This window comes from Quercus robur, chromosome 5, assembly GCF_932294415.1.
Source record: "Quercus robur chromosome 5, dhQueRobu3.1, whole genome shotgun sequence".
Taxonomy (NCBI): domain Eukaryota; kingdom Viridiplantae; phylum Streptophyta; class Magnoliopsida; order Fagales; family Fagaceae; genus Quercus; species Quercus robur.
The window spans coordinates 15,026,261-15,038,362 of record NC_065538.1 but is presented as its reverse complement, the minus strand read 5'-3'; the positions used below and the strand labels follow the sequence as shown (position 1 = coordinate 15,038,362).

The 12,102-nt window shown below is 34.0% G+C and overlaps 1 protein-coding gene across 1 annotated transcript; it reads right to left on the bottom strand.

The window, feature by feature from the left end:
- Positions 1-8,705: 8,705 nt before the first annotated feature.
- Positions 8,706-11,716, bottom strand: LOC126725242 (transcription factor bHLH87). Its single transcript, XM_050429811.1, has 3 exons — positions 11,354-11,716; positions 10,907-11,083; positions 8,706-10,707 (listed from the first exon to the last, which is right to left on the bottom strand). The coding sequence occupies exon 3, from the start codon at positions 10,696-10,698 to the stop codon at positions 9,298-9,300; it is 1,401 nt and encodes a 466-aa protein (XP_050285768.1). The 5' UTR covers positions 10,699-10,707; positions 10,907-11,083; positions 11,354-11,716; the 3' UTR covers positions 8,706-9,297.
- Between the last annotated feature and the right edge of the window lie 386 nt (positions 11,717-12,102).

The following is a 12,102-nucleotide window of genomic DNA, read 5'->3' as shown; positions in this document are numbered from 1 at the left end:
AGAGGCATTATACCAACCTGGTTCTCACCATTATCATCTCTGTGAGACAGTTGTTTGGAGTTCTGGGAAGCAGTTAGGAAGGAGCCAATCTTCATTGGTTGATGCTACGGTGTAGTAGCGGAATCCGGAAAGCTAGAAAAGAAAAAGGTTCGGCGCAACCTCGTTGGAGCAAGAAGCTTGGAGGGCTTAGGTGCACTGGGTAGATTAGGCTTGGAGGGTCTATTGCTGTCCTTGTATCCCAACTGTATTTTCTAGTGGATTGATTACCGCTTGGAGGGCGGCGGAGAGGTTTTTCGCCGAGGTCTTCGGTTTCCTCTTCGATAACACATCGGGTGTTATCTCTGTGTTTGCATCTTCCTTCCTCTCTATCTCTGCCTTTACATTATCTGCTGTGGTTTATTTTGTTATGGCTTAGATAGTTGTTTAACCAATTTCATATTATAACATATGTTAAGTTTCCGCACACTTGTTGTTTGACATATTGCTTGTGTTGGTTAAGTTGGTTTTTGGGGGTCTAAACGGTCAAAAGTGTTTTTGTACACGTTTTTGAACTTTGACATTGTCACAAACACTACGAAAACCAAATCAGGTGATTACTGGGAAATCACACATGGCATAGAGTTAAAACACCATAAAGCTCACACGTTACATTTCCTTTCAAATACATAGCTTATATCCAGGTGGTTTTAGATACATAACAATCAAAACTTCCATAAAATTTGTAAGGTTTTCAATTCATTCTTTGTCCAAAAAGGTTTTCTATCTATTTCCCAAATAATACAAGACAAGATAAATAACCACCTTTAAATTTTCCAATATACCATAATATCCATGAAAGTCATCATCAAAGGTTAAATCAAAGATGCTTATATTTTCCATGCCAACAATTCATGCATTTCCCCATATGCAATAACAAATATGATGCACTTTTCATGTATAATCATATATAATAGGGTCACAACACAACACTTTTTAAGAAAACATAATCCACAAATAATTTTCCAAAATGTGTTTGACCCAAAAATAATTTTCCCATTAAAAAGCTACTTACCTTGCAATCCGCAAAAAACCTAATTATCCGAGCTCCAAAGGAGATTAACTAAAGCCTAAACAATATCAAGCAAACCTATTACAATAAGCATAAATTTTAAAATTGTATCTAGATACAAATTAGGAATTGTCAAATCAGCAATTAATTAGGTAAGCCTAGTATTTAACCTCACTAATAATATATTCCACTTCCAAGGTTTCTCAAAAAATTAATTTACAAGGCATAGACTCCCATTATTCTCATAAATCATTCAAGGTATTATCTCTAACATCAAAACCTCCACACTTAATAAGTAGTTCCCACAAGATTTATATAATATCATCAAGAGACCTATGATACCAAAATCATAATATTCTCCAAGACAAACAATTTAGAACTTCAACTAACTCCAAATAATCAATAAAAATTATATTCACCATTGATTTCACATTAAAAAGCCAAAACCCCCAAATCTTCCCCGCTTAGATAGTCACCATTGTAAAAACTATAAACCACTCATCAAATAAATCCACTAAGACAAAATCAATACATGTAAACACATCTATATCTATATATCTAAAAGCTGAAGCGTAACATTTATTATTGCTATGCTCTTATTGAGCCACATCAATGGCAACATCATCTACCTATTTCTCATTTCTCTCCACTACATCCAATCGTAATATCTCTTTTACATTTTCATCTCTCCACTGCTCTTAACCTTAATGTCACTCTTGATTTATCTCTTCCTTTTCCTTTTATTTTGACTCTTCTTATCCCTCTTATATTACTATAAATATGACATTCTTTATCTCATTCTATACATATTTTCTCACATGAAAAAGGTTATTACTCTCTCTCTCTCTCACTCATGTTTTATTTTTGTGTGAATTTTTTATTTTTTGTATCTCTACTTTAGATTGATGTACTTATACGTTCTTTAGAATTTTACTTTGGGTTGCAATTTGGTTTTGTGTTTTTAAGTTATTATCTTTTTTTATTTTCTATAATTGTTAAATGTTATTTTATTGCATATAAATATAGTTTGCAAGAATATAATGTTATTCTATTATATATCATGGCTTGGACAATTTGGTGTTTGACTTATGACTATATTTTTTATTTGATACTTCATTTTCTCATTTTATTTTCTATTTTTCTCTCAAAAAATGTGATTACTCTCTCTCTCTCTCTCTCTCTCTCTCTCTCTCTCTCTCTCTCTATATATATATATATATATATTCTTTTTTGCAACTTTACTTTAGGTTGCTGAATCATTGTATTTTTTATATAATACTATTTTTGGTTAATAGGATTTGATAGTGTGTTTGATTTTTTAAGTTTTCTGTCACAAGTCTTCTCTCTCCCTCTTTTAGCTTTTGTTTGATTTTTTTTATTTTTTATTTATTGACATAATAATTAGTTATTTTGGAAATGAGATTTTGAATTTATATCAAAATAAAATGTTGGCTATGTATTTGACTGTGTCTATCAACTATTAAAATTAAACAGCCCAAGATGAATATGTATAGACAATATTTTTATTTTTTTTCATTGATTTATTATTTATTTATATATCAAAATTAAAGTAAATGAATATGTAAAATTAAAATGGCCTAAGATGAATTTCTGAAGCCAATATATTTATATATTTAATATTTTCAAAAAATTAAAAGTAAAAAATAAATACTAAAAGGAATAATGATGTGACCAATAATGTGACAAATGAGAAGGCTCAACAGTAGCGTAGTAACAAAAATGCGATATGAAGATCTAGTCAAAGGCAATAAAATCTTAATAAATAAAAGTGTATGTAATAAAAAAAAATTAGATCATGTTCTCTTAATGTTATACTGATTATTTTCTTTCATTTCGATAGTTGAAGTGTCCAATTTTAGACATAAAGTCTTTTTTTTTCCTACATATTATTTTAAATATTAAATTTATGGATTCAGATCCTCTAGATTTCCTAGGGTACTCTACCAGATAGATTTTTTTAAATCTTAATCATTCCTTAATGATTTAATGGTCTAGATTCTGCCATGTCAGCATTCCACTAACAATAATCTTAATTGTTTTGTTTGCAACATTATTTTATTATTTTAAGAATATTGTTAGTGGAATGCTGACATGACAGAATCTAGACCATTAAATCATTAAAAAGTGGTTAGGATTTAAGGAAATCTACCGGTAGAGTTTCCTAGGAAATCTAGAGGATCTGAATCCAATATGGACCGTCTAAAAAATAAATAATATCAATCAAATAAATCCAAATAATAAAATGATGATATATTTTTTGGGATAAATAAATGAAAAATAATTTTAGAAAGTGTTTAAGTTTTTGGGAGAACAAATTATTTTCCACAAAATTTAGAAAACAAATTTTATTCTCACGCATCGCATGGGTATGTGACTAGTGAATATAACTTCCAAAGCTCATAAATCATGTAAAGTTGTGATTTACAACTATGTTTTATGTTGGCTTTATTCCATGACAAAAAGTGTTGTAATTGATTTAATTTTGTTCCTTGTATTTTATGGGATTTTATTGTATTGTGTTTAGTATTAAATTGGTGAAGAATCGAGCATGTATTGGATGAACAAGTGGATTTCATGAGTGTCTCGCGAGAAACTACTCGCGAAAAAGCCACGTGAGAAGCATATGCTAGAAGCTGAAGAGTCGTGTCAAGCTGTCAATTTCGCGAGTGACTCGCGAGAAGGGCCAACCCACGAGATATCCGCGAAATTTTCTGCCTGGAGGATTTTAAGTGTGACTTTCTTACCCTTCACCCATACTATATATACCTTCATTACCAACAAAAATATGAGAAACCATTTAGAGAGAAAAACCCTAGATAGGTTTTCTACAACACAACACACCCATCTTTTAGAAAGAGAGAGCTACTCATCCTTAGTGAGAAATCATTGTAGCCTCTTCTCCTTCCCTCTCCCATTGCCATACCTTGAGAGGAGATTAGTACCCAAATACAACCCACATCTTTTCAGAGTGTAGAGAGTGTTTTGGAACTTGGGAAGTTTTGGGGATTTGCCAAAAGAAGCTAGTAAGGCTTGACGGATGCAATCAGGTGTATTATGGGATCCAGAAAGCTAGAGAAGACATGACTCCGAGAAATCCGTTGGTAGCAGGAGCTTGGAGGGCTCAAATATATTGGGTAGACTAGGCTTGGAGGTTCTTTTGTTATTCGTGTACTCCAACTTTATTCTCTAGTGGAACGATTTCGACTTGGAGGGTCACGGGGTGGTTTTTCGCCGAGTTCTTCGGTTTCCTCTTCAATAATATGTCTTGGTGTTATCTTGTATTTGCATCTCTCTTCCCTTACTCTTGTGCTTTACTTTTATTGTTTGTTGTTCATGTTTATGCACTAGAGTAGTATCGGTTCATTGCGCACATTTACTCTTGTTCCGCACTTTGATTAAATAAGAGTAAAAGTAATTTAGCCGTAATTTTTTTTTTTTTGGGGTCTAAATAAGCTCTTGTGTTTTCACACAAATATGAGCTTTCAAATCACATGAGTATCATTATCAAAGCTTAGAATAGAAAGCCTCTAGCAAAAGCATATAAACCCATCAAAAAGCTTAGAAATGTTTACCTCAAATAAAAGATGTGAAGATGCAAAGGTTCCTAAGAAGTTTTTCTGGTGCTTGTCAGAAAGATGATGGTGGAGATGGTGGTGTGGAGTGGGTACCGTGGGAGAGTGTGAGGGAGTGATAGAGATGAGTGTTGAATGAAAAATAAAAAGTGGAGGATCCTATGTTGACCGGCCAAAAGAGTGAGATATGAGATGAAATTGTGTGGTGGGGAAGTAAAAGGGGTAGGTGGGTCACGTGGGAGTCTCAAAAATATATGACCATACTTTTTTTATTATTATTAAACTTAGGACGTTAAACCAAGGTACACCAATGCTGGCCTCTCCTTTCCCTCACTTTCCCTCTAAATACCCTCCCTTTTTTTTTGAAAAATCATGTAGAAATTAGTGTAAGGTTGGATGCAAAATTTTTGTGAGGAAAGAATAGAGAAAAAGTGAGAAAGAAAAAAAAGAAAAAAAAATCGAGAAGTCAGAAAAAGAAAGGGAAAAATCAAGAGAAAAACCCTGATAAAAAAAAAAAAAAAAAAATCTCTCTCTTTCTCTTTAGGAAACCCCACACCAAAAACTCCATCATTTCTCCGTTCTTATAACCTTTTGTGGGTAAGGATTTAGGGGTGGGTTTAGTTCATTAATAACTAAACCCATCCTACCCCTTTTGTATATTGTACTCATCTTTTCATATATATATATATATATATATATATATATATCTTTCCTTTACTTTGTTGTGTAAATAGTTGTTTTATTTGACTAAGTTCTTGCATATATTGTGTTTGTTTCTAACCCCTTTCTTTTAATGCTTTTAATATTAATGTTGGATATTATATTTGTATTGTTCATCCTAGATGGGTATTGGACCATCATCCTAGTTCATGAACGGAAAGTACCCTTAGGGGATCCCATACCACCTAGGCATCTAGGACTTTATATATTTGCCTTTACATTATTTGTCATCCCTTTTATTTTCTTGCAACATCCCCATCCCCCTTTACATTTCTTGTAATCTCTTTTATTTTCTTGCAACATCCCTATCCCCCTTTACATTTCTTGCAATCCTTTTTTTTTTTTTTGCAACATCCCCATTCCGTTTTACTTTTATTGCTTATATATATATATATATATGTATGTATGTATGTGTGTGTATATATGTATATATGTATGTCTGTACGTCTGTACGTATGTATGTCTATACATATGTATGTATGTCTATATCTAGACACCTAAAAAGAAATGATTTTCTATTATGTGTATTTGTCACAAGAGTGGTGATGGCTTAAGAACTCCCACTTCTTTATGTTGATGGACGCATAAGGCTTGAAAGGGATTAAATCCTATTTAATGGGAAAAAAAAACATTTTAATCAACTTTACAATAGAAAAGAAAGAGGCAAAACATGAAGAAAAAAAATAAAGAAGAAAGAGGCAGCAGCAGTAAGCCAGTAAGATTTCCAAAAAAAAAGAAAAGAAAAAAAGAAGCAATATTAAGAAATGAATGGGAGGGTAGATGGGTAATTTCACATCAAACCCACTCCCTCCCCACTTTTCTTTCTAGTTTTTTCTCCAAATTGGAGAGAAAAATTTTTCCTCTTAAATGAAAACTCCACCATCCCTATTCCCCCCCCCCCCCCCCCCCCCCCCCACCCCCCCAAAAAAAAAAAAAACCAAACGCCCTCCTCTCCCATTTTCTTTCCTACTTTCTCTCCCCCTCTATCATTTCACCCCACCCAAACATACCAATAGGGATTAGCATCTTGAGCTTTCTCATGCCTTATAGGGACATCACATGTCTATTCGTACTACCGTCAGAGCTAGCCCATATTTTTTCATACAAAATGTGGCAACATCCTTATTTGGTGCAATGGAATTTAAATGGGATAACACTATATACATTCTCAAATCTATGGAAACTAAATTTGACCCTAATTAAATTGAGTTGGATTCTTCATTTGAAATAGAGAGGATCATGATCAAGCTCTCCTAGTATTCAAGGAACCAAGATCTCAATATAAAAGGACACCTTCTGTCTCTTCAGCTGATCGAGAAGCCTAATGACCCCATTGTTCACTCCTTCAAGTGAAGTGCTTTTATTTCTATATGAAGAAGTGAAATTGGACATCCAAACACTAATATTTGACAACCCAATGAATTTCACGGTTTTCTGATATTTCGTTACATTTCATAAATATAGGATTTTAATCATCATAAGTGCAGGATTTATTTGAAAGGATGGTTCTATTGTTCGGCCCAAAATAAAACCAAGAATACCATGAATAACAGCTTTGGAGATTCTTAGTTTGACAATCCATGGGGACTACAACCTACCAGTGTAATTGTGAGTCTAATTCCCTCCCATATTCCTCTCTCTTGGACTGTTGAGAAAACTTTCCACTATTGAAAAAGAAGTTACCAACGGTATTTGGTGAATCTCAATATAAATGAATAAGAAAAATACTAAAATTATAAACAAATTTTTTGCAATTTTTTTTACAAACTACTAATGTAAGAAGTGATTATTGCTAATGAATAATAGCATTTAGCAAGAACTCATTGCAGCCAATACTTTCCTATCATTTGTGACACCTGACCTCAAGTAGTAAATTACCGCAAAATTACTAAAAAATAATGGATTAATGGTTATTATCACTTACTTTCAACCAATATCAGGTTATTGGTGAAACAGATATATGGATGAGCCCAACCCACTGAAAACCCCAACATAAGTGCAATGGGCCTGCAATTTTAAGAAGACCACTATACTGGGCCTTAAACAATGAAGAAAATTAAAAAAAAAAAAAATGAAAAAAGGATTGAAGATCACAAGGGACCTGTAGCAGCTGTTTCTAACCAATCAAGATATGACACCTGTAGCAGTAGTCAGCTTATGAGAAAGTTAGAAACTGTAGCTGTCCTCGGCAAACAACAGCTATACATCACAGCCTGAAAACAGAGTCAAAACTCTCCCACTTGTGAAAACCTACAAAATATGAAGTTGTAAGACATTCTTACACACACGCAAATTGGTTATCATGTGACCTATTGTTGACTTTAGAAGTGTAAGAAGAAAAGCCAAGCCAGAGATCTGGCTTTTTTTCAAAACAGAAAGCCTAAATTTAGAAAACAATCCCAACCAAAATAACCTATTTGATCATTTTGAAGCCAACCTTTCCAACCCTTTAGAGGCAAAGGCAAACAAGACCCACATATCAAATCATAGTCCCACATCACTATTTCTGTTTTTGATGGTCATAATAAACAATGTAACAAAAGGTAAAAAAACTAGCGCACATGGTGTGTTTTATATCTACAAAAAATATTCACTTAAAATATAATTTAAAGTTAATCAGTTTTTGGTGTAGACGGAAATTAAATCCTAGATTTTTTATATAACCATTAAAATTTTTTTCAGTTGAGCTAACTGAAACCTACTGAGCTGTGTAGATTTAATACACTAAGTGCGCAATAAACATTACCTATATATCATAAAATACAAGGAGAAGAAATGGTTTTAGATGAAGAGAAGGATTATAAGGGAACATTTAGTATTACTTTTTTTTTTTAAGTATAATTTTTTAACACTATTTTTTAGTATGTATAATACTTTTAAATAATCCCATTTTCAAAATAAATAAATAATTAATTAAACCCAATATACAAAAGTTATGCCAATTGGAAGCCCGCCCCACATGCCAAAAAAGAAGCATAAAATAGGCGGTGAGACTTGTCATTTGTATCATGGTTCTCACTGGAGAAAGTCAAGCTATATCTAGCAGAACCCATTATGAAAATCAGAAAACTAACCCACATCATCATACCCTAATTATCAATTTCATCATGAATAATATCATTAGCTGCATAACCCTTATGATTTATTGTAATTTTCAAATGGTTTTATGCAGCCTGCCAAAAAAGAAGCATAAACACGTGCTAAGCAATGAGGTTGGAGTGATTTCCAAGGGCACGCTTTGGGTTGAATCAAGGAGACAGGACCACTGACTGGGGCTCACAAGTCTTAGAGAATGTCCCTTGCTTTGGTTAGCTAAACAAATTACATTAAAAAAGCCATAAAGATAACTAAGAAAGTGAGCTTTAACTACATAGATCACATTTAACAACAATATAACAAAGTGCCAATCACTTTCTTGGCATCCATCTTAATCATAAGTGTTATAATTGCTAAGCCTTTTTGTACAGAAAAGGTTCACGAATAGCTTAGCAAATTCCACCCCTTACTACCACTTCCACTATAATCATCTTCCTTCATTGAACAAAACACATTGATGGTAGAAGCAGCAAAAGCAAAACTAATAAAGGGTAACATACAGTGAAGCCAAAAAACTCTGCTTGCTGTTGGGCGGTGGGTCTCATGATGGTGATAATTAGGAAAAAGCCATTCTCATCAGTTAAAGAGTTTAGAACATAGTAGACCACATAGACATATAATAATGAAAATTCTGATATGGGCCGGGCCACAATAGATTTTTCAAACTTTTTTTTTTGGGGCTAGAAAATGGGATTTGGGATGTTAATGATTGGTACTGAAATGATGTTGAATATGATTAGGGGATCTTTGGTTAAAGTATCTTAATGCAGCTTAAGGGACTTGATAGTACAATGGAATTTTTTTTTTTTTTTTTTTTTTTGGGGGGGTTGGTCACTGTTTTCAACTCTGTGAATGGTGGATATGGTTAGGGTTTTGGAGTGGTAGATGGGTTTGCATGGGAAAAGAAGGGTTAAAAGAAAAGGCAAAGTCTGCAGGAGGACAATAATTCATTGTGTCAAGTTTGTGGCCAAGAATTTCTAGTGTTTTGACTTGTGACCTGAGAAACTTGAGGTAGTTTGCAGCCTCATCAAGCATTGACGCAGTGTCCATCTTGCTTCCACCAGGAACCAGCCTCTGCAAAACCCTAATTCTCTCACTGATTCTCTCCCTCCTTTGCCTTGCAGCCACAGTTTGTGGATCTGTGGATATTTTAACATTCTTCCTCTTTGGCTTTTCCATCACCTCCAAACCCAAGTTCACTGGCCTAAAAGCTGCAGCCCTATAAATCATTTCCTTCATTTGTGCAATGGCCTCTGGATCAGGTTCTTCAATGGAAGATGATACTGATGAAGTTGACTGTTGAAAGTTGATGTTGGATGAGCTTGGTTGCTTCTCTGATCTGGGTTTTTTGGATTTTGGTGGATTCTCAGAGATGAGTTTAAAACCACCTTCTGAATTATCAGAATGATCATTTTGAAGAAGATCCAAACAATGATAGTTTGGAACAGCTGCCTTGAGCTCAGTTTGATCATTGCTTCTCTTTGTAGAAACAGGCTTGCATTCTTGAACTTTTTTTCCATGATTGACATAGAGATCCGAGGAATTTTGAGACACAGTCTCATCAATCTCATTTACAGGGCAGTGTTGCATGTCATTGTTTCTTGCATTATTGGAGGCATTATTCTCGGACTCACCTGATGAAGCTGCACTGCCAGAACCAAAGCTCCATAAGTTTCTGCAGTCAGAGAATAACATGGAAATCCCATCATCTTCGGCCGATGTGTCTGTATTGCTATTGGTAGCTGAGAGCAGGCAATCCAATGACTCAAGTGAGCATGTTGTTGCTTGAGCCTGGCCCTTTTGTAAGCCGTTAATGACTTGTGATTGGAGTGGCAACCTAAAACCCCCCATGACACATCTCGGTGGGTTCATGCTGTAAGGCCTATTGATCAAAGAAGAAGGATATAATTGATCAGATGTTAAACTTGTCCCAGCTCCTAATTTTGCAACCATTGTTTCTCCACGTAACATCATAGCTTCTTGCTGGTGGGATAAGTTGTTCATGTTTGACTCAGCTCTCATTGAATCCAATAGGACAGCTGGTGGCTGAATCATGTCACTCACTCTTTCAGAATTTGTATAATTATGAGATGTTTGAGCGTGTTGGAGCACCTGAATTGGATTGAACAAACTGGAATTTGAGTTGGACAGAACCAAGCTTTCTTCAAGACCATGATGGTGATTACTCCACAAGGATGGTGTGTTTGTGCCTTGTAAGCCATCCCAACCCAAACCATCCATTGATAATTACTAATATTCAATATGACAAAGTAGGTAACTCAGTCAAAGAAATATCATCAAGAAAGAGAGGAGGACGTGAATATGAGATAAATCAAATAAACCATCAGATTCATGGGAGATATGTCATAGTAATATATGCCAAATATCTTTGCAAAAGAAATGCATTTATATGAACAAAAAAAGAATAAGTGTTGTACATAGGACTTACCAATTCCAGGATTAGCTGCCTTCTAAAGAGGAATACCCAAGAACAAGTCAAGTCACTTGTTTGAGTCTTTTTATGCCAATAAGAGAAGGAAAATGATCAAATTAGCCTCAGCTTTATAGCAACTTGTGCCCAATCTGGTATTGGCCAACCAACCTCTTAAATCCTATATCATGAAAACTGTGATCATAGAAACGGAAAAACCAATGCAAACGTCAGTTTGAGCAAACAAATTTTGTCCACTATTATAATGAAGACAACCCCAAAGAAACTCAAAAGAAACCGCTTCAAGAATTCACACTAGCTAGTAAACATGAAAATAAAAGCATCCCAAGAAAGAGAGAGGACAGAACAAGTATATAACAGAAAGTTGGCTTTCTTTGATTTAAATTGCATTCCAAATTAAATACGCAAAAGAAAGATAACAAAGAAGTTTTTTTTTTTTTTTACCTTGAGCTGCCATGGAGAGCCAAAATTGATACAGTGTTTTGTTTGTTGAAAGGTATGCTTATATAGATGGGAAGAACAAATGGTTCAAGTTTATAATGCAACAAATATTGGTAAGAGTACTTGAGCATGTATGATATGAGAAAGGGAGAAACCTAATAAAATATACTGTTAATAGTTGAATGAAGTATAATGGGGTTTGAAAAAGATAAGGCTTTTTAGTCAGTTTGGTGGGGTGTGAGAGTATAATATATATTTGCAGATGGGGAGCATGAGATTTCAGAGAAGCATTTTAAATCTTAACTAGTTTAATTGTTTAATACATACTATGTGGATTTATGTATTTCTTTAAGTGGGGAAAGTCTGACCTCCTTTTGTTGCTTATGTTATGCTATTCCATGCGCACTGTAAAGTTTCAATAAAACTGCAGTGAGAATGAAAATAAAGGCATCTTTAACAGTACCACTTTCTTCTTAAAAGGATTTCCTTTAATCATAGTTTTAATCATAACCTTTACTGCTTCACTTTCTACTACAGTACTTTTTACTTTGGTGAGAAGATGTACCTGGTACCACTCTTTTTCTTAAAAGATTTCAATTACTCATAACTTTGAGCAATCTGTCATTTTTATAACCGTCCATAGGATGGAAACAAAAGTCTAAAGCTTTATTGCAAAATTTGTCCTATTGAACTATTTGTGGTTTGTGACGGTATGTATGTAGACAATTTTATGAGTTCAAATCTTATTATTA